At 37.2% G+C, this 23,451-nt stretch overlaps 1 protein-coding gene across 1 annotated transcript; it reads left to right on the top strand.

Annotated features, from left to right (window-relative positions):
- Positions 1 to 28: 28 nt before the first annotated feature.
- PROSER1 (proline and serine rich 1) lies at positions 29 to 23,451 on the top strand. The gene is made up of 13 exons (XM_081285591.1): positions 29 to 891; positions 2,699 to 2,764; positions 5,131 to 5,199; positions 7,581 to 7,675; positions 9,122 to 9,215; positions 11,157 to 11,267; positions 11,855 to 11,938; positions 13,365 to 13,443; positions 13,871 to 13,966; positions 16,302 to 16,346; positions 19,099 to 20,884; positions 21,362 to 21,515; positions 22,089 to 23,451. Exons 1-13 carry the CDS (start codon positions 847 to 849, stop codon positions 22,209 to 22,211), a joined length of 2,847 nt encoding a protein of 948 aa, XP_081141717.1. The 5' UTR covers positions 29 to 846; the 3' UTR covers positions 22,212 to 23,451.

Here is a 23,451-nt window from a genome sequence, read left to right as displayed (position 1 = left end):
AGTGCGGCCCTTGCTGGCGGCGCAGAGTTGAGTTTCTTCGGGCGCGACGGGCTGTATTGAAGGTCCCTAGGAGCCGGTGGGGGCTGTAGGGGTAATCTGGCAGGGCGCCTGGCGCTGTAGGTATTGCGGTCTTCGCGAGCCCCCTTGTGCGAGGCCGTGTCCCCCTTTCCCCGGCTTCTGGTGCTCTTAGGTCGCGGCCCGCTCCCGGAAGCCACAGAAACTGGTAACAAAGAGCCTGCTGGGCCGCCCGCTGCCCGGGCTGGGGGACCCAGGAGTCTGGAGGAGTGGCTGGGGATGACCGCGAGCCGGGCCATGAGTCCAAGATCACTGCGGTGAGGGGCGCGGCCGGCGGCCGAGGCGCTGGTGCAGGCCGTGACGCCGGCGCTCCACTCCTCGCCGCCTGCGGCGCTCCGGAGCTGGTGCCTCTGCTCTCCTGGCCGCTCCACTGGGGAAAGTGGTTTCCCGGCCTCTCCCGGGCAGCTCCTGGCCCTCAGCTGCAAAGGAACGGCGCTCAGCCCCGGCCCGAGTCCCCGGGTTTCTCTGCAGGACACGCAGGACCTGGCTCTTCCCCGAGGTGCCCCGAAGCTTTGTGTGAAGCATCTGGAGAAGCCGACAGGAGGGATTTTTGTTTTTAATAAAGTTTTTTTTTTTTTTTAAGTCTCCGTTTTTAGAATTTTTTCGCGGAGTTTGCATTACACTCTACCTCTTCGCCTTCTTTCTCCTGCTCCTGGAGTGGTTTATTCCTCAGCTGTAAACATTTTTACTATCAGTGGAGCAAACCAGAGATGAACGTTTTGTGATTGAAAGTGTAACCATTAAAAACCACGTCGAAATAGTATAGTCAAGATGGACAAAAAGTCCTTCGAGACGGTGCTGGATGAAATCAGAAAGGTAATTGCACTTGATGCCTTAAATTAATCTGCGAAATAGGAATCATCGTGGTTTAATTTCTTGGAGGTACTGTGTGTAGATTGCACAAAATAAGAATCAGCATTGCCAAATTGGTTTGAATTTTCACGTGTATTGCAGGAGCTTGTGCCTTGATAGGTTTCACCGTACGGGTAGCAATGATGTTATCCCAGTTTGAGAATCAGCCCGGCATTGTGGAATTTGTATTACTCCTCAATTGTGAAGCCAGCTGTGCAAATCCTTAACAGCTGTGTATTTTTCTGCGGCTACTTTTTTCCTTTCTGTAAAGTGTTTGAAAACCAGAAGTACCACGTGGAAAGTTTCTATTACGGCAATTATGTTTTTTTTTTCCCCAAATCTAAAGATAGGCAGAATATATTTATTACTTCGGCCAGAACAAAGTTAGTGTTCTGATGATTAAATGTGGTTGTTTACTCTGTTGATGAATTGACCATCGATAACTTGAGTTTCAGTTTTTTTTTTTTTTTTCGTGATTCTTTTTGAGATATGGTTGGGTATCCTGCCTCTAGGAGTGAACACAGCAAAAAATTTTGGAATGTAGTTTTGAGCCTCGCATTATCTGAAGCTCAAAAATTAGTTACCCATTTAGAATTTAAAGGACTTCTAGTACCATTATTCTGTTAACTGAGTACCTTGCTTCGGCCTTCTGAGCACTTCTGTGGCTCATTAACTGACACTAAAGGAATTGTTACCACGTGCTTCCGTGCTTATTATTTATATCAGCTTATGAGGTTTTTTTTTTACTAAAATTGTTTCTGGAGCTGCTGTTTCATATTGTTTTTTATAAAATCTTTTTTTTATTAACATGTTTCATTTTTTATATTTGATACTTTTGAATGCTCTTTTGAAAACAAATTTCTACTTTTGTAAATCTAGTTTGTCCACAAGTTTGGAAACAAATACCAATTTGCTAACTGTATAAAATTAGAGTTTGTCACAATTTGTTCATGAGCTAATTTGTAAATACTGTTTATGAGAAAATAGTTCTAGACCAGCAGATTTCTATTTTTGGATGATACAGGATGTCAGTGTATAATTGTTTTGTAGTAAGAGCAAAGGATTAGTTATTTTTAATGATTAGAGCCACAAAGCTGTGATAACCTGGTGTTTCCATCTTTAAGCTCTGCAAATACCTGCAAGGGGAGATATTTGATTTCATTGAGCTCTAGATAGTGGAGGTCAAGGCCACCAACATCTCTTTCACCTACTGATAGATTTCTATGCAGAAAAGGAACCATTAACTAAATGTTCTCAGTAGGTGGTGAATTCTGTTCCCTTTTGTGAATGAGGAAGCCCTAAAGGAATTAAAATGCCTAGCAAAGACCTTGAATTCACGGACCTTGGGGCTTTTTGTTTTCTCATTTCCCCCTTGAAATACCAAGCCTCAGCTAGACCTTGTCCTCTTGTTTACCTATAACTTAGCACATAATGGGTACTTGACAAATAATAAATTATACATTTACTCTTAAACAATGAAAATTTGTTTGGTTTTCAGATATTAATTACATATTCAGGAATTATTTGTGTAATTTCTACTAATGTGGAATCTGCCTATTACAATTTTATTCCCTTTCTTTGTAAAAGTGAGTAGGGAGGCCCTACAATGTGGGACCTGAAAGGGTAGACTGTTCTGTCACCACATGACCTTCGCTGCTGCTGTGTGCCAGGGCTAAAGAAGCCCTGCCACCATTGAGCTGCTTGGGCAATTTTGATATATGCATATTACTGTGCTGCTTACATATATTAATGATGTTTTTCTATTTTTTAGGCGGTTTTGACAGAATATAAATTAAAAGCAATTGAATATGTGCATGGATACTTCTCTAGTGAACAGGTACTTTTAATTATTTGTTTAAATGAGCTTTTTTACACCATTGTTCTGGTTAATACCAACTTACCAGCTGTTCAAATTTAGAATTGCTTGTACTTTGTTCTTATATTTATTCAGGAACTTTAGAAGCTTGTGGTTTTGACAGAGCCTGAAAGTAGTTAAAAGTGTGAATTAGTCTGGACACAGTAATCAAAAGTTATAAACTTAATGATAAACTTACCATATAATGTCAGTAATTGCAAAATTCAAAAGAAAACATGAATAAGTGATGAAATGTGTTTTTATGTGAAGCCACTAAATAAAAATCTTAGCAGTAAGGAAATATAAACACTGTGTCTAATAAGTAGTTTCTGTCATAGCCAGAAGACTAGTGTTTTAAGCATAATAGTTTAATGAAAACTTTAACCCCACATTAGGAGTTTGATTTCTTTCTTTTTTTCCTTTTTCTTTTTTCAAGATGGTATCTGCCATATTCCCCAGGCTGGGCTCTAGCCCATCATCCTCCTACCTCCCCCTACCTCCCCCAACCCCAGGGTCCCCAGTAGCTAGGATTAGAAGAAGTGCAGTTACTGTGCTGGGCAACTTTGATCATATTTAAGAAAAAAAAATTGTGTATGTATATAAACACACAGAAGAAGGATTTCTGAAGGACACTAGGAAAATTCTTGATAGCAAAATCGGGCAGACATAGAAACGTACATTTAGAAAGAAGTTGGGAAAGGGTGAATCATGGATGAATCTGCAGACTCAGAGATAGTACCAACTTTTTATTTCTCCAGAGTTTGAATACATGTCAGCTTGAATAACTTTACGCCTGAAGTTCTTCTTAGGATTTGCATCTGTTAGTGCCTTTTTAGGGATAGTTTTTCAGCTTTCCCTTTGCTTCACAAGTTGCCTTATGCTCTTTTTTTAAATCTAAATGTTTTGAAAGATTTATGATTTCTTACAGCTAACAGCTTTTTTTTTCCCACATACATGCATGTGACATTTTGTACAAAACATCTTCCTTTAGTGATGCTGACATCCTTTAAAACTTTATTAAACACTAAGTGAGACATTCTGAGTCTACCTTATTGAAGATTGATAGTTAAGTTTTATGGTTTGTAAAGTACAACCTGCACTGTATAGTAAGAACACTGTTCCCACAAAATAAGGACATAAACTCTTCCCAAAGTAACTGGAGAGTGTGCCTAATGTTATTTATGCATCTCTCTATAAGCAATAAAGAGTATTTTCACTTTCTTCCCATATCACTCTAGTTTACACCATTGACTGGTTCTTGTGGAATAATTAAATTCCTAGCACATTTTCAGGAATTCAGGGTAAAAAAACCTCAGATTTTATGACTCTTCCTATTTAATTTTTCTCCCTTTTGGAGTATCCTCAGAGGCTGTGAACCAGAGTGGTACTGATCATGCTGAGACTTGAAAGTTGTGATCTTGAAGCCCTGCTCACCTCTTACTGCCCATCTCACAATGTCCCCTTCATTCATTTGAAGTTCTCTGGTGGTGGTGGGAATTGGTGGTAGCCTGGTTCTCTGAACTGTGAAAATGATGTACCATTTAAAAACTGGGAGAGTAAATCTTGGTGGTTCTTACATGATTTATGTTATGAGTATTACAGATCCAAATAAAAAGGTAGAAGTTAGTGGACTTACACTGAATCATACTGTCACACCATTGTGAATGATTAAAACTATGCCACTCTCCATTATTGTTTTAAAGTTTTTCATTCAAATACATCTTTGTGTTCATAAGCTGTCATTTTTATCTCCATCTAGTACTTTTCAGATTTTTTGCCCTCATTAGGATACCCCCCCCATTGAATATCTTCCTTTCTTGCTAGACCAGTGCTATCCAATAGAACTTTTGTAATGATAGACATGTTCTTCAGCTGCAGTCCCTTATATTAGCCATAAATTTGGTATTACTGTTGAGCACTTGAAATGTGGCTTATACTAAAAAGGAACTGAATTTTGTTGTGGTGGTGGAGGATACTGGGGTATAAACCCAGGCCTTGTCCATGCTACTCCAGTGTTCTACCACTAAGTTACGTCCCCATCCCCGTTTTAAAATTTTTATATTAAGACAGGGTTGCCCAGACTGGACTTGACCATGGGATCCTCCTGCATTGCCTCCTAAGTAACTGGGATCATAGATCTGTGCTGCACCCAGGCAAGAACTGAATTTTTAAATTTTGATTTTTAAGTGATTTAAATTTGAACAACCACACTTAACTGTGTTTGACAGCAGGTGGAGACTCTGGTGCATGCTCATCCCCTGGACTTGGGCTGTGTTGAATTTCACATATTGAAATAAATCTTAAAGAAATGTTTGTAAACCACACTGTAATTAATTCTCTGCTTTCAGGTAGTGGATTTACTGAGATATTTTTCCTGGGCTGAGCCTCAGTTGAAAGCAATGAAAGCATTACAGCATGTAAGTAGTTTGTTTTTGCTTAGAATACAGATCTTAAGTATTTTTACTTCTCCCAGTTTTCTTGGATTCGTCTTAACTTGTAATATGTTTGAATTAGAAAAGTTAACCTTAAATTTTATACTTTGATTATTCAAAACTATGTTACAAAATTTTCTAAAGTGTGCAATTTAAATTGCGTATACTGTATCATTAAATTGTATGCCACAGTGTCCTAAGTGGCAAATTGACAAACGAAACAAAGGATTTGAATTCTTAAGTATTTTTATGCACTTTCTTCTATTGTTCAATACTTATCTTTACCTGCTTGTATTTAGTCTTAGAAGAGTCATCAGGTTACACTTACATTCTTTAGATCAGCACTGTTCAAATGAATTTTCAGTAATGATGCAGATTTTTATATCTGCACAGTCCATTTTGGGAGCCACTGGTCACATGTGGCTATTGAACACTTAGTCTGAGGAACTATTTTAGTTTTATTTTATTGTAATTAGATTTAATGGGCACAAGTGCCTTACTGCATGAGATAACATAGCCTGGAGCCTAGATCAACAACAGTATGTAGATTATTAGCTGGCTGCAGAGGAAGATTTTCTAAGAAGTGATTGGCATGAATACTTTAATAGAATCAATTTACAAGACCTAACTTCCTTAAACTGATCTGCCTAAGAAAGAATTTAGGTGTGTTATGCTTCTATCTACCTCTTTAACAATTGCTTGTTTTCTACTTTACAAAAGAAAGGGTGAAAATCTTTGTGAACCAAAAAGATAAGCAGAGTACAGTTATTCAGCAAGAAATATCTGGGAGGGCTTTGCCTTATTTTATCAGGACAGCAAACCCATGACAACTCCGAGGCCTGCTTGCCTGTCTACCTACTTTACGATTAAAATTTAGAGGTGAGGGCTGGGGATGTGGCTCAAGCGGTAGCGCGCTCGCCTGGCATGCGTGCGGCCAGGGTTCGATCCTCAGCACCACATACAAACAAAGATGTTGTGTCCGCCAAAAACCAAAATAAATAAATATTAAAAAAAAAATTAGAGGTGAGAAGTACATTGCAGGGACAACTCAATACACTTACTTGAATTAAATTAAATCTCACCTTTTCTAACAAAGGAGAGATTAAAAAAAAAGTTGGATTTTACTGGTGCTTTCACACTGAAGACTTAACTTTGCCAAAAAGGTTGTATAATGAACATTTCTAGAAACTAAATGAGCTAAATTAGCAGTTCTATATTTTTTACAAATATACACTATCAGGGGTCCATAAATCAGTTTTTTGGTAGTACATTATTAATGGGTTTGAAAATCACTGCTCTGAGTTTTAGGAGCTAGGGTATTAATCCTAACCAATCTTAGTTCTTCATTGATTTTTGCATTTGAATTTCCATAACTGTTAACTATGAATCGACAAAAAAAAAAAAAAAAAATTTTTCTGGTACCATGGGTTGAACTTGGGGTTACTCAACCACTGAGCCACATCCTGAGCCCTACTTTATTTTGTTTAGAGACAGCTCAGTGTCTCGCTGTTGCTGGCTTTAAACTGGAGATTTTCCTGCCTCAGTCTCTTGAGCCCCTGGGATTACAGGTGTGCGCCACTATGCCCAGCTCAAATTTTTTGAATGCTCTTCAGAAATAGAGATACCCTAAAGAAATAATTATGTAACATCTCACATCATCTTGGATAGTCACAATGTATGCTTAACGTATCAATCTTATGATGGCTGTTCAACAGGGAGCCCAGTTTAAGTTTTGGTCTAGCTTTTGTGACTAGTATATCCTTTGCTGTGTAACACTAGCCTCTTGCACAGCTTTTTGGCAAGTGATCTGTGGCATACCTGCTCCCAACTCAGGAATATAATTTTTTCTCACTCCTTGACCAATTGAGCCTCCTAGATAGGTACTTTTCTGAGGAAGGTAGTACTTGCTAGTTTCTTTATTCTATAAATGAACACATTGAGAAATGTGAATTAAAAGAGAGCTCATAAGAGAACTGAGATCTTGATCTGAAATTGTTACATTGAAAGAAAGTAAGAATAATTCACATATTTTCAGAACTTTCATTTTAAGTTTCACCTAAAATATAAAATATTTCACCTAAAATGTTTACATTAAGAGTATTTAACTATTTCAAAAAGAGAGCAATTTCGGGTTTGTATTTTGCTCAGTGCTAGAGCACTTGCCTCATGTGTGAAGCACTGGGTTCAATTCTCAGCACCACATATAAATAAATGAATAAAATAAAGGTCCATCAACAACTGAAACAAATATATATATAGTATGTATACATATATGTATGTATGTACGTATACATATATATAAATATATGGCAATTTCCAGCATGAAGATTTTACATTGGAAATAAAATTATCTTTTATATTAATAGAAAATGGTAGCTGTTCACCCAGCAGAAGTGGTCAATATACTCAACTGTTTCACCTTCAGTAAAGATAAGCTAGTTGCTCTTGAACTGTTAGCTTCGTAAGTATTTCTTTTTTCTATTTACTTCAAATTTGGATGCTTTTTAATTCTTCTAACTTATTGTTATATCTTAATGTATTCAAATTATGTAAGTAAACAAATCTCATACAATATAGTCTGAAAGCATAGGGATGAATTCAGATTTCTTTGTGGATAAACATTCAATTTACTTATTACACATATGGTTGTAACTTAGAAAATAGTGGGGCTTATCAAGATTATTTAATTTGACTTTTCTGCATTTTAGTAGCTTGTTTTGTCTTCATATTCTGAATGACTTAAAAGGCAAGTTGGTAAAGACATAGGAGTTTAAGAATTGTCAATAGAATAAACAACTTACAGCAAAGGTTCTCTGCTCACCCATAGCATATTTGGGGATATATATATTTTTTTTTAAAGAGAGAGTGAGAGAGAATTTCTAATACTCATTTTTTAGTTATCGGCGGACACAACATCTTTGTATATGGCGCTGAGGGTCGAACCCGGGCTGCACGCATGCCAGGCGAGCGTGCTACCACTTGAGCCACATCCCCAGCCCCATATTTGGGGATACTTTAAACACTATGAGCAATATGTAAATATTTTAAGTATTCTGTGGAATAGTCCTTCTGATTAATGTAAATTAGTACAACTTATCTGGAAGGTAAACTTGAAGAGCTTTTAAAATGTCTCTACCTAGGGTAGCATTTGATAGGTGATCATGATAAATGTGAGCATGAAGGGAAACGGAGGGGACCTAACCTAATTCTTTGCATGATTAAAAAGTATGTATTAGTTGTTTATTTATGGAGCATGTATTTTACAGTCCTTAATGTTTTTATGCATGTCCATAAATACACAAAATTAAAATAAAACATAAGGTAAAACTTCATTTTTAGATTAACTGTAACTTTTATGCATTTAATACATAGTTTATGGGGCTGGGGATGTGGCTCAAGCGGTAGCGCGCTTGCCTGGCATGCGTGCGGCCCAGGTTCAACTCGATCCTCAGCACCATGTACAAACAAAGATGTTGTGTCCACCGAAAACTTAAAAAATAAATAAATAAATATTAAAAATTCTCTCTCTCTCTCTCTCTCTCTCTCACACACACACACACACACACACACACTCTCACTCTCTCACTCTCTTTTAAAAAAAATACATGGTTTGGCTCTATTGCAATAACGTTCAACACCATCAGAGAGGGTATATTTTCAAGATTCTCAAAATAATCATTTTTATTTACAGTATTACTTTGTCACTTTTCAGTAATCAGAAAGATAAACCTCAGTTCAGTTATTATATTTATCTTTATAATATAAATTGACCTATTAAAAGTAAACAATCACATTTTCTCCCTATGTCACGGGAAAGCTTTACTCAGGTATGTCTGTGTGGTAATCAAAAGCTGCTGAACTCTGTGTGTATTCTTAAATGAAAAACTAAATTGTATTTTCTTGGTAGAAACATTGTCGATGCGCAGAATTCTCGTCCCATTGAAGATTTGTTCAGGATAAATATGTCTGAGAAGAAACGGTGCAAAAGAGTACTTGAACAGGTAATTGTTCTCAAGATTGCTGTGCCATTTTTTCTGAATGGTAGCAGATGAAAAAAGCACCTGTCTTTTTTCTCTGTTAACTTTGAGAATAACCCGAATGCTGGTATGTGATGAGTTAAGAGTGTACATTACTGCAGCTCATGGAGTAAAATAGATCTGGTTGAAGGAGATAGTAGAGCAGGGAGAGATGGCTTGAGAGTGAAAAGCATCACATTGTGCCCCATGAAGCTGTTATGTCTTGGTCCTTTGATAGCTTTGCCATTACTGCAGATTTTTGTCTTTAATTTTATGTATTTAGGAACTTGATTTTTTTCAAATTTGCTTTGTTTTCAGGCTTATGTTAATTAGATTCCTAAGAGATTAATACCAAAGCCAAGTTCCGGTTTATTTAAACCTATCAAAGTGGGAAAAGCAGTTCTTGTCCAAGCCTAGAAAACTTGATATGTCATCTAAGTTAGTAAGTTCCTGGGACTGTGATGTCTATAAATTGAATTAATAATTCAGAACCTCCTTGAAGAAGATGCATATTGCTCTTGTAACTCTGTCCTATTTAATTCTTATATCGTCCTCTGAGCTTAGGGAGGGTAGGCAACTTTGCTTTAGTCCTATGTTATTTTAGTAGAGATAAGGTCTGAGCCTACAATTCTTTTACTTTTTAATTACTTCATTGGATTTCTTGACTGAAATCTTTATGGTATCATGCCTCTGCCACTGTAGTTTTATTCCTTACAAAGCGTTTTGTTGATGTTACCTTTTAACACAAAAGTTCCACGTCTAAGAATTTTTTCCAGTGGAACAACTAGAAATACAGTCTTACCTAAATGCGTTTACATAAATTTATAATAATCAAAAATAGGGATGATTTTTAGAGCTGAAGTGTTTAGTTGGGGGCTGGATTATATCACCGATATGATATATGTTGTGGATGAATTTATGAAACCGATATAACTATAAAAATGTGTGTAAAATCATGCATACTTGTAAAATCTTTATATATATGTAAAACCATGTAATCACAATCACATATATATTGTATTTTACATGTCTATATAACTGAATATTCCTGTAATACAGTATAGTCTTGTTGGAATATATTTGCCTTATACAGTGTTTATCATTCATCTAATAATATTTTTTAAGAGAGAATTTTTTAATATTTATTTTTTAGTTTTCAGTGGACACAACATCTTTATTTTATTTTTATGTAGTGCTGGAATCAAACCCAGTGCTCCCGCGCATGCCAGGCGAGCGTGCTACCGCTTGAGCCATATCCCCAGACCTCATCTAATAAATATTGAGCTCCAACTCTGTATATGTGAAGCATCATTTTAGAAGCTAGAGATCTAGTAATGAAAAGCCTAGACCCAAATCCCTTCTGCTACTGTGTCTCAAGGGTATAGCGTTATTCTGGACATCATGTGGTCAAGTGTATTGAGCAATGCAGTTCTTTGAATAGTAGCATCCTCTGTTATTTGTTTGCATTTTTCCCACTAAAATGTAAACTTCTTCAGAGCAAGGACTTTGCCTCTTTCACCCCTGTGTTTTTCTTGCCTTGCCTTTAATGAGCTTGGTGTTTAGAGATTTGGACTGTATTATTTCTTGTTGGTGAAATGGAACAGATTTGATAATAAATAGACCTTTTTTTTTGCACATAATTTACAGAATGCATTGTGAAGATTTCTTTGTTTAAGGGTCTGTTAGTTGCAATTGAAAGTATATTATACCATTTTAATAATTCCACCTAAATAAAGTGATTTTGCATTTTGCCTTTGAACATGTTAATCATTGCAAGTGCTGACTGATGTGTTAACAGATTGAATGTGATGCTGTTCCTTAATTCATGTTTTTTAGCTGGGATTCCTAGTATCCAAAATATTTGATTTTATGGGTTTGACTTTTTTTTTTTTTTTTTTAACCACTCTGCTCTTTTTTATATTACAGGCTTTTAAGGGGGGCTGCAAAGCTCCTCATGCTATGATATCTTCTTGTGGAACAATCCCAGGAAATCCATATCCCAAAGGAAGACCTAGTCGTATAAATGGAATTTTCCCAGTAAGCATACTTTTATGACTGTATATGAAACTTCTCATGACTAAGTGTGAAATATAACCCAAGTTAATGATATTTAAGGGAAAATACCAGTTGATGATGCTTCTGCAAAGGAAAGGAATTTCATCATGTCATCAGCATAATTTGTGGATTCATCACTGATTGAAAGTTCATGTGTAAATTTCATTAACATTTGTGTAAAATCTTCAAGCCAAACAAAAAAGGATGATGATTTTGTTTTATTTTGTTTCCATATTTTAAAAGTACTGATTTACATTTAATAAAGGAAAATTTCTCAAACCCTCAGTAATTTTCAGTTTTACAGATAAATATGTTTGGGAAACTTTGCATGCAAAGAGGAAGCTTAAGAACTTCATCAGGATCATGCAGCCAGCCAGGGCAGAACTGGGTCTGGAATTCAAGTCTTATTCTTACCAGCTTTATCCCTTATCGTTGTTTTCTGTTTTAATATAATACAGTGTGGTTGTTCTGGCTTGGGTTTATTTGAAATCTCAATTACCTTTCTTCCCCACCCCACCCCTCTTTTATTTTTTATTATTTATTTATTTATTTATGTTTTAATAACACAGGGAACCCCTTTGAAAAAGGATGGTGAAGAATGTACAAATGAGGGCAAAGGCATAGCTGCACGGATTCTTGGACCATCCAAGCCAGTATGTGTGAAAATGAAAGAGAAAATAATTCTTAACACCTAGTAGTTTTCTATTAAATTTTTGTATTGCAAAGTTTAATTATGTCAGAAATGCTAGAAGAGTAAGAGTAGCCTAGAGAAGTATAGTGTAATCAGCAGTGTTAAGACCCCTTTTGAGGTTAAGCATTTTTTTTTTAAGAGAGAGGTAGAGAGAGAGAGAATTTTTAATATTTATTTTTTAGTTATCGGCGGGCACAACATCTTTGTTTGTATGTGGTGCTGAGGATCGAACCTGGGCCGCACGCATGCCAGGCGAGCGCGCTACTGCTTGAGCCACATCCCCAGCCCCAAGGTTAAGCATTATTTTAAAGTGAGATGAGTTAATTATTTTTATTGTTTTCTCTGGACACATTCAGTTGTTCAGTTCAAAGTGTGATGTTTGCTTTAACAGATTCTGGTTTAACAAAACTGGGGTTAATATTAGTGAAACAAGAATGACACCAGGAGACTGAGAGTCTTTTCAAGGGTGTGATTATGGTGATTAGAATGTAAACTGAACAGGCAGAGATAGCCCTATGGGTTTAAAGTATTGTTAGAATTGAAGTATTAGAGGCCTGTACTCAGCCACCTTGTAATCTCTGCCCATCCATATGACAAGAATGCCAGTGACTGTTTTTTGTGACAGCTAGAAAGAAACTGGGTCCCTTTCCCCCAGTGGGTCCCTTCTGCACTAAAGGCATTCATGCTCGCCCTCTCTGTAGGTAAAAAGTACAGCATTTGCCTTAGCTTCAAATACTTGCTGTTCTCTAAAAACCCATTCTTTGAATTTTGTTATTTATGTAATGCCATCAACTATAAAAGTATTTGTGCATTTATGAATTTTAGAAAACGAAAAAACCCTGAAATATTTAATTTTTAATTTTAGTATACATTTTATGAAAGTTGTCAAAATGCCAAATGCTAAAACAAACAGTGCATTTATCTTCCAGAAGAAGAAAAGAGGGTAGGAATGATAGGATGAATTCCTAATCAATTGAGGAGGATATGGCCATTGGGGTTCTTATGTAGCTGAGATTCCAAAACCTAGTGGATTCATTGCATTAGTTAATATAAGAGGAGAGGAATCCTTGGATTAATTTAGTCTGGATCAGAGAGTAGTTTGCTATTTAGGATAAGTTCTGACCCTTCATTGGAGATGATTGGGTAGTGAAATAAAAAAATACTTGGCCATCTTTGGCAGAATTTACTTTTCAGAGTACCTAGAAACTACTTTTATTAAAGCAAAGAAATTTCCCTCATTTATGCCATTTCTTAGGCCAGTAGCATTTGATCTTTGGGGACATTTTTAGCCTATTAGAACTAAACATTTTAAAAGGCAGGTTGTATTTTGTTTTACCAGGAGACATCTTACTTGGCTTCCTTCTAACTGCTGTTCTTGTCCCGTCTAGCCTCCTTCAACATACAACCCACATAAACCTGTTCCTTATCCCATACCTCCATGCCGGCCACATGCAACCATTGCACCAAGTAAGGAGTTCTCTTATTTTTACTTCTTTTTCTTTTTTCCTGTTTATTAATTTGAGAGTAAATTCTAATTTTATGTAATTGGGAAACCTGCAGCACTTATGAAGTTCTCAGAGTTTGCTCAATCTTTTATATTTTTTTGGTAATTTAACTACAATATTGTCAAATATAGATATTTAAATTAAATGTATGGCAGATTCTGCCTGCCATGCCATTCAGTGAACTTATGCCTGAAATGAACATGTAATGGGAATAGCCATCTCCTGTTATCTCATTATCTCAGTTTTTATTTAACCCTAGACCCAGATCTCTATAAGTTGCAAATCCATTATATAAATAATTTCAAATAATAAATGAGAGAGCTGCATTAATATACTTTGAACTCCTAACCACAGAGAAATACTAAATTACATATATTCTATTATTTTAGGTGCTTACAACAATGCAGGTCTGGTACCGTTAGCCAACATGATAGCTCCAGGTGTACCCCCTCCATCTCCATATACTCCGAATCCTGTAGGAACAGGTAAAGTCATGATATTTGGAGTGTTAAAAGTAACTAAATTAGTCATTCACAAACATACATTTGGCAGGGACAGTTGTTTGACATGGCATGTCCTAACAATGGGAGCACAAGCTCAAGAGCCTTACCAGTGTGGTATGAGTCCTTGGTAACATTGGGCAGTTTTCATAATCTTAATGACTTCCATTTCTCCATTTGAAATACAGAATAATACTTTAAAAACTATTGTTCAGTAACATTCAACTAACATTAGAGAGATGATCTGCAATGTGCTATATATATGTAAATGAAAGAAATGTGAACAAAGTCCTGTTTGCAAAGAATTTGCAATCAATGAGAAATATAGGCGAGGAAGGAGAAGACAATTTCAGTTTATTTTACTTCATTCATTCTAAACTGCACATTTTTATAGTTTAATTTCTCTGAAATTGGAATGTGCTTTATAGCAAATAGCAGCTTAGATTCTGAGATAGAAGAATGATTATTTCTGTGAAAAAGTACAGGTGGTGTGCAATCTCAGAGGAAGGGCATCCAAACCAGTCTTGTTAAAATAAATATCAGTTGCTTGTGTCATGTATCACTAGACATTGTTGACTCAGTAATGTCCTAAGTTGAAGCACAAACAGGTAAAAACGGACTGGTAATGAAATACATGACAGGAATGACAAGGTGACAATAAGGTAGTTTCTCTGTGGCCTAGAAATACCTGGGGCACAGTTAAAAACATCTTCAGTAGAGATTCTGCTTCAGTGGATGAAAGGTGGTGCTGTGGTATCTTCAGTTTTCCAATGACTCCAAGTGATTCTTATCTTCAAGCATGTTTGGGAAATACTAGAATCTGTGCACACAGAACTCCCAAAGTATCAGCATATCGGTTTTTTTTTTTTTTTTTTTTTTTTTTTTTTTTAAGACTGCAAAGTTAAGAGAACCGAGGGTGTTCTGCCTCCAAACCTTTTTTGAGAATTTTAGACAGTAGGACAGATGCCTGTCTGGTTTGCCAAAGGAGTGATAGAGAGGGAAACCAGAATTGATGGATATTGGTATGTGGAGCAGAGGGTGGAGTAGCAGAGGATACTCTGCCCTAAGTTAATTTATTTTGTGCATATTGGAAGGGTAAAACCCTGTGGAAGAGTTGGACACCCTGTGTCTTAGAGGGACAGGAAGGGAGTTGGAATCTGTCCTCCTGTAGCCTGAGCTCTGCTGCCAGTTGGCATGATTATGCCCACTCATTCTTTAATGACAAGGGTTCTACTTGAGTGCCTTTGAGCCACATGTTTGAACAGGGGCAGGTTGTTATAGAAAAAAGAACCATTTCTCATGGGTGATAAACTTTTGACAAACTATGAAGAAGTAATTAACAATGGTACAGTATACAGTTTGGCTAAATATCTCCTACCATAGGGAGCAAGGACTTTGAAAAGGTAGCGCGATCATTCAGTTTGAGACCCAACATCGAGGGGAAAAAAGAGAGTAAGAAAGTAAAGGATGATGAGAAGGGTTCATGAAGAATAAATATTTTTTCATTTATTGCCAAACTATTCTCCAGCAACCCTGTACCAGTTACACCTGCCCATGAGCATATATGAATTAGTTTCTTCACACCTTCTCAACATGGTAGATAATCGGTTTTCTAATTTTGCCAATTTAATAGACTGTAGTGTGTGTGTGTGTGTGTGTGTGTGTGTGTGTGTGTGTTACAAAAATTTAGTTTTTATTTGGATTAATTATATTTTACTTAGCTCTTTGTTTTTGTGCCTTGATCAGGACACCCTTCCTCAGCCCAAAAGTATGAAAGTATCTTGTATACTCTCACATTACTTTAATATTGATTTTTAAATATGTAGCTTTTACTCTGCTTGCCCTCTTACACACAGTGGATTCTGCTCTCATTCACCCAGCAGCTGCTTCCTGCTTTGGTCTTCCTCTCCTATAGGCAGCAGTGTGGAGGGGCCTGCTGGTAGCTTAGCCAATAAAAATGGTCTCTACACTCTAACTGCAGGCTGCACTCTCTCCTGCATGTACACTCAGTCTGGCTCCTTTTCAATAATATGAATTTAACAATGTGAATTTAAACCTTGATAAGTTCAGGGGAGACCAGCAGGGGAAAAGAATAGGTTAAAGAAAGGAAAGAACAATCATTTATAATCCTCTCAGATTCATTATGACTTTTGTGTATTTCCTTTATTTTTCCATAGGTATTCATTGTATTTTCTAACTTAGTGTTTGTATGTTCATATCCTTTGTTTTTCTCATTTTGATACCAATCTCTGATTGTTATGGTGGGGAAAAAATTTGAATAAAGTTTGAAATCAACTTCTGTTTATTTACTTTTACATAGAAAATGAAGACCTTTCCAATCAGTCAAAACCTACACAAAATCAAAGTAAGTACCAGATCTGATCCAGAGATAACATGTCTGTCATGGTTGTCTGCTCTTTGTTGTTCACTGAGGACAATTTGAATTGATTGTATTTGGAATATTCTAAGAAAAGTTCCTGGATAAAGAATGTAATTGATACTTACTAAAAGTGGCTTAATGAAATGCATATAATAACTACATTTAAAATTAATCTTATTACTTTAATGTTATTTGCAAAACTTGTAATGAAATCTAAGTGCTGTGTAGCATGTGGATCCATATTTACATTGTGTGATTTTGAAAGCCTCATTTCTTTTTGATATAAACACATGGAATGATAAAAATCCTTTTTGACAAGTGCTATTTTGGATTCTACTTTTAATTATTTCAGTATTATTAAACATAACTGAATGTAGAAAAGAATAAGTGACGCCAAAGCAGAAAGTAAATTGAAGTGTGGCCAGGACAGTGTTGTCCTATGGCAGCAGCTTGATAACATTGTATTCTTCCTTTCTTGGAGGATATGAGATGGTTTCAGCTATGAGACCTGGAGTAAGTTCTTATGTAGCAGAGTAGCACATGATTCAAATTACTATAGCAGATGGTTTCAGTGGGGAAATTCCCTTCCCTGAGAACAGTACGTAAAAAGGGTGCTTTTGAGCTGGTTTCTAAAGGAAGGAGCAAAATGGGGTGAAAAGAACATCAAGTAAGATGTCAGGATACCTAGTTTCTCATCCTGTCTCTGGAACCAGGAGGTTTTGTGACCTTGACTCATTTAATTTCTATGGAAAGATGATTAGGGAAACTTCATCCTTTATGTTCAGCTTTATTCATGAATCTGTTTTTGGAAAGAGGTAACCAGGGTATCATAAATACCATTGGTAGGAGTAGCATAGTTTGATTTCCTATGCTATGTTATGTGAACGTGATTAGGAGTTTTTTCTTATTTTTTAAACCATGTTAGGAAACACTAATAAAGACAAACTAATGTAATAGTTAAAAGAGTAAGGATCTAACAGGACTAGGTTCAGATCTTGGCTTTACCACTTAATAGATACATGATCTTTTAATAGCTTGCTTAGCCACACTAAGCCTATAAAATGGAAGTGTTACTGTCTATCTCAGAATTAATTTGGGAACAAATGAAATGATAGCTATAGATTACTAGCAGGGTTTGTGACAGATAGTGTTTTAATTATTAACTAAATTATATAGCAGAAATTGATGTTTATCATAGTATGTAGTTGGGATTTTATAGGGGTTTTTTGTTTCTTTTTTTAAAAAATTTTTAATATTTTAATTTTAGGTGGACACAATATCTTTATTTTTTTTTTCTATGTGGTTCTAAGGATCGAACCACATAGAAAAAAAAAATAAAGATCTTGTGCCAAGCAAGCAGTTGAGCCACAACCCTGGCACCTTGTTTTGTTTCATTTTTAACTGTAGGCACAATTATTAATAGGGCAAAGCTTGTGCTTTATTACATTGAAAAGTATCTAGTAGAAGTAGCTATAAAGAACACTCTAGGATTAGCTTGGTTTTCTCTTGAGATTATCATTGACTGTATAGTCTTCAGCACATAGTTAAATCGGATAGTGGATTCTCAAATTTTTCCAACCACTGTAGACTTAAATACTTTTTTGGTACATTATTTACAAAATCAAAATTAGAAATATATTTCTTATGTGTCTAGTTCTTATGAAATAAGATTAAATCCATTTTCATAGGTACTCCAAAATGATAGTCTAGCTTTCCTGAAATTAAATCACTACTTAACAATACAAACACGGTGGGACTGGAATATAGTTCAGTGGTAGAATGTGTGCTTTAGTTCAGTCTCAAAGCTTGCCCTCAATAAAACAAAGGCATGACTATGGTTCAGGCTTGGCCTTTGAGTTTGCAGTTTTATGCATTTATGTATTATGGTTTGTGAATTTTTCCTCCTATATTTCTATTGTAAAACAACTGCAATGCTTATTCAGCCCAGTGCACTCTTTGACCATTTCAAATGAATTAGGTCTATTTGTTTACCTCTATTATTCCTTGGATGTCCTTCCCCTGTGATTAACATGGCATTATTTCATTAACATGTCATCTCTTCATATCAAATAGTTTTACATATGCGTAGATGTTTAAATGTCTGTTTTAGTTCATAGAAATGATTTCAGTTGATTATCACTGCAGAAGGAACATTCCCTGTTGAAACAGTATAAGTACAGTATGAGTGCAATATTGGTCAGTCTTAGCAAATGCAGCAAGTGGGGACCGTACATATTAATAACATGTACTACTAAATTCACCTCACTGGGTGGCAACAAACAATACTGAGAGAGAGGGACGTGAATCCTAGAAGACCTAGTATGTCCCTGAAAGGGAAGTGGTGTCCTGAAAGCTCTTGAGAAGAGGACTGGTTTGTTATTATTACTCTAAGTAAGTGATTTGAAAGAAAGAAAGTCAATGTACTAACACTAATCACAATTAAATGATTTTTTTTTTATTTTAAAAAATTAGAAAAATATGAAATTTTCTGAGCTTCTCAAGGCTTCCTCAGTGTGACTTGGTGGATGTTCTGGGTACTGTCTAGAAGACACTTGGATCTGACTGAGACTTCAAAGTGAAGATAGGATAGTGGAATCTAGAAATTTAGATATTACAAGAGCTGATTATAGGTGTCATATATTTGTGAAATATGACAAAAATCATTATACATTTCTTTGGAGTTCAAATTGGGTATTTTGACATAATAAATTCTTGCCTTTTTCTCTTCCTCACACAGCATTTTCTACCCCAGCAAGTCAACTCTTTTCTCCTCATGGTTCTAATTCTTCAACACCTGCTGCGACTCCCGTCCCTACTGCATCCCCAGTCAAGACAGTAAACCATCCATCAGCCTCAGCAGCTGCCACCGGTTCTGGAATGAACATGCCCAATACTGTCCTCCCTGTGTTCCCAGGGCAGGTCTCCGCAGCCATTCATACACCTCAGCCATCGACGCCAAACCCTACAGTTATCAGGACCCTCTCATTGCCTACGGCACCCGTTACTTCCATCCACAGTACAACATCTGCTCCTGTTCCTTCTGTTTTTTCTGGCCTGGTGCCACTGCCAGGTCCTTCTGCTACTCCTAACCCAGCCCCTCAGGCCACAACCACACCTCGGGCTACTCTGGCTTCCAGTGAATCATTTGCTTCTACTTCTGCTCCTTTCACTAGCCTCTCCTTTTCTGCCACCTCTGCTGCTGCTTCTACCAACAATCCAAATTCGGCTTCATTATCGTCGGTTTTTGCAGGTCTCCCTTTGCCCTTATCGCCAACCTCCCAAGGTGTATCCAACCCGACTCCTTCTATAATTGCGGGTGGTTCTGCCCCCAGTGTTGCTGGTCCACTTGGTGTAAATAGTCCTCTTCTGTCTGCTTTAAAAGGCTTTCTGACATCAAATGACACCAATTTAATCAACTCCTCTGCTTTGTCATCTGCTGTCACGAGTGGGCTGGCTTCATTATCCTCTCTTACTAAGCGAAACTCTGATTCTCCTGCTTCAGCGCCTAGCAAGTGCTATGCACCCCCAGCTGTCCCCACTCCGCAGGGGTCTTCCACTCCTGGGATGGCCATGTTCCCAGGCCTGCCGTCCCCTGTGGCTAACCCAACTTCCACTCCCCCTACGCTGCCTGTGCAGTCTCCTTTGGCTACTGCTACGTCCTCCTCAACATCAGTGCCCGTTAGCTGTGGTTCCTCAGCCTCCCTTTTGCATGGCCCCCACCCAGGTACCTCAGACCTGCATATTTCACCTACCCCTGCAGTTACTACCATTCCTGTAATGATCAAAACTGAGCCCACAAGTCCTACTCCCTCGGCCTTCAAAGGCCCATCTCATTCTGTGACTCCCTCTCATGGCACTTTAGGTTTGTCAGGGACATTGGGTCGTGCATATACTTCGGCGTCAGTGCCCGTCAGTTTATCTACTTGCCTTAATCCTGCATTATCAGGTCTCTCCAGTTTGAGTACTCCCTTAAATGGCTCAAATCCCCTGTCTTCTATTTCCCTTCCACCTCATGCTTCCTCCACTCCTATTGCTCCTGTGTTTACTGCTCTTCCTCCTTTTACTTCTCTGACCAATAGTTTTCCTTTGCCTGGCAACCCGTCTCTTAATCCATCGGTGTCTCTTCCAGGGTCATTAATAGCCACCTCATCTACCACTGCCACCTCCGCAGCTATGCCTCCTCCTAGCTCCACGGCAGCTGTTCTCTCAGGGCTCTCTGCCTCAGCACCAGTCTCGGCAGCACCTTTCCCCCTCAACTTATCCACTGCCGTCCCCTCACTTTTTCCAGTTACCCAAGGACCTCTTCCCCCTTCAAATCCCTCCTATCCTGGCTTTTCTGTCTCCAATACCCCAAGTGTTACCCCTGCTCTCCCTTCGTTCCCGGGGCTGCAGGCGCCCTCCACAGTCACAGCTGTCACACAACTACCTGTCGCGGCTACGGCCCCGTCACCAGCTCCTGTCCTCCCGGGATTCGCTTCAGCGTTTAGTTCTAATTTCAACTCTGCTCTTGTTGCACAAGCCGGGTATGTGAAAATGTGGGAATAGGATTGAATCATTCTTCACCTAACATGTAATTCATTGTCTTAAGTTATTCAAATGAAAGTCAAAATGTAGTCATTCAGTCGTGCTGAATTATGTCTTTCTGGGCCAAAACGTCAGTGCTCAAAAAATGTTTTATGGCCCTTGGACCGTTAGTTTAGATGCATATAAAATATTAATACTTATTAGCAAAGTTGTAGAATTTACATTTGGTAATTTAACTTGCTTTCAAAATAGGAAGAATTATATGTAAAACACAGACTGATGAATTCAGAATAATACACTTAGTAACAGTAAGTTCTACATTAGTGAGTGGCTGACTTTTCTGGTTTTTTCCAACAGAAGAATAAATTCTAAGTTTGTGTTTTGTTTTCCATACCTTAAGATACTACTTGGTAAATCTAAAAAGAACTTTGCTATCTTGTCTGCAGTTTGACCTGTTTTTCTATCAATTGTTTTAGTTTATCCTCTGGACTTCAAGCTGCAGGCAGTTCTGTTTTTCCAGGCCTCCTGTCCCTCCCAGGTATCCCTGGGTTTTCCCAGAATCCTTCACAGTCATCCTTGCAAGAATTACAGCATAATGCAGCAGCGGCACAGTCAGCATTGTTACAGCAGGTAGGCAGGCGATGTCTTGCGTGAATAAAATGGTCACCCATGTAATGGTAATCAGTAGTGTTGATTTGTGACATCCCAGTATTGGCAAAAAGTGCCTCTTATCAGAATGCCTAGAGTTTTAATATGTAGTTCTCCTCAGACTTGCAAATTATGCTTATCTTCTTTCAGAAGAATAACAAAAGGGTAGGATAAAGTCCATCTGTATGAGTTGTTTTTCCCACTTAACAGATTTTTAAAAATCTGTTTGGAGATTTTACTTAATAAAATGTAATCTTTATGCCTGAAAATTAAATTTTAACTTGTCTTCTAAGTTATAATAGGCCTTTCAAACACATTGTAGAAAACCTGTTACTCTTTCTTTGCAAGAATATTTTTTATTTAATTGGCATTTCTATGTCTCTCCTCCACTTGAAGAAAACTGAATATTTCTTTAAAAGATTCAGCAAATGTTCTTTTGCCCAAAATATGTTCTTCCTATTCTGATTATCTGAAGTGTGACACAGGCCAAAGCAAGTCAGGTTTAATTGAGCTTGGCCCTGTGCTAACCTGTATGTGTGTTCTTCTCTCTTTCAGGTGCATTCAGCTTCAGCTCTGGAAAGCTATCCAGCTCAGCCTGATGGGTTTCCTAGCTATCCTTCAACACCAGGAACTCCATTTTCTTTGCAGCCAAGCTTGTCGCAAAGTGGATGGCAGTGAATATTTTTTAATTTTTATTATTCTTGGGAGCAACATGAGATTTTCTTAAGAACTGCAGTGAACAATCTGACAAATGTGAAGTTGGCCAAAAGTCAGAATATGAAAATGAGGATAATCCTAGGAAAGTTGTGGCAAGAATTTGAAAAGTCTGGTTGCATTTTTTAAAATGGTTTTAAGTATGAATACTCCCCATTTCTTTATGTAAATATGCTGACAATAAATTGTATGGAGAATAGTATTTAAAAAGTATTTGGGAACTTTTCACCTCCCAGTCTACAAAATTTTGAATCATGTATGTGATCTACATAGAAAGAATATTAAGCAGGAGACTGAACTCCTTATAGCCGAATACAGCCTTAAATCTGCTTGTATAGCATCCATGGACAGAAGTAATAGTTGTGCCTCAGACTTATGGGTTGCATGTGGCCCTGGGGGACTTACTACCCTTGGTATGCATGAGTGGTTCCTATTAGCATCAGTTGGAACTCAATACTCCATGTGTATACACAAAAGGGAACTTGAGACCCACTGTTATTTTTTATTTCTGATATTAATGATCATACATACTGCTGAATTTAACTCAATATATTTCAGGTAAGTGAAAATGGTGCTTAATGTAGTCTTTAGAATGACTTTCAGGTTTTCGACTAAAAATATATATCCCGAACTACTTTCTTACAGAAATATAAGTAAGGAAGGCTTATGATAATATTTGCCTTCAAAACATTTTTCCCAATCTCAGCAGTATCCAAATGAGTGAGAAACACTTGACTGACTCTTGGGCCACCTCTATTACTCATTGTACTCTGGAAGCTCTTGGTGAATGTTTACAATCATGGGATGTCGTATTTCTCTTTGTACTTAAAGTCAAATGCTTATCTGAAATAATTATGTGACAGCAAATAGAGAATACTTGCTCTGTTAGTAATGCAGTGTGTACTCTATTTAAGGACCTGTGGTAGTATAACATGATTGAATGTCATTAATTTAAGAATAACAACTGCCACATGGGGGGGGGGGGGTGTAGGAAGAATGAATTCCAATCCTGTGATTAAAATTGTAAATTATAGAATCTACTGTAGTACATTTCAGCATCTAGAAGTTTTACTTTTATAAAGATGGTGTCTGGAAGATGTTGCAAATGTATTTTCCTTCAACATGGGGAACAAACTTTTTAAGTATATTAAATATTCCTGTATGGTTAGTTTTTAACAATTTTTTAAAATAAACTTTATGGATA

Source organism: Spermophilus citellus, assembly GCF_964194105.1.
Source record: "Spermophilus citellus genome assembly, chromosome: 1".
NCBI classification, from domain to species: domain Eukaryota; kingdom Metazoa; phylum Chordata; class Mammalia; order Rodentia; family Sciuridae; genus Spermophilus; species Spermophilus citellus.
Note: the sequence above shows the minus strand (reverse complement) of the source record. Positions and strands in the feature narration are given on the sequence as shown.

Bases quoted from the DNA above. Each gene is read 5' to 3' on its own strand.
- PROSER1 (XM_081285591.1), top strand. From the start codon at position 847: ATGGACAAAAAGTCCTTCGAGACGGTGCTGGATGAAATCAGAAAG. The intron at 2,765-5,130 runs GTACTTTTAATT...CTCTGCTTTCAG, and splicing joins GATACTTCTCTAGTGAACAG to GTAGTGGATTTACTGAGATA. The intron at 20,885-21,361 runs GTATGTGAAAAT...CAATTGTTTTAG, and splicing joins GCTCTTGTTGCACAAGCCGG to TTTATCCTCTGGACTTCAAG.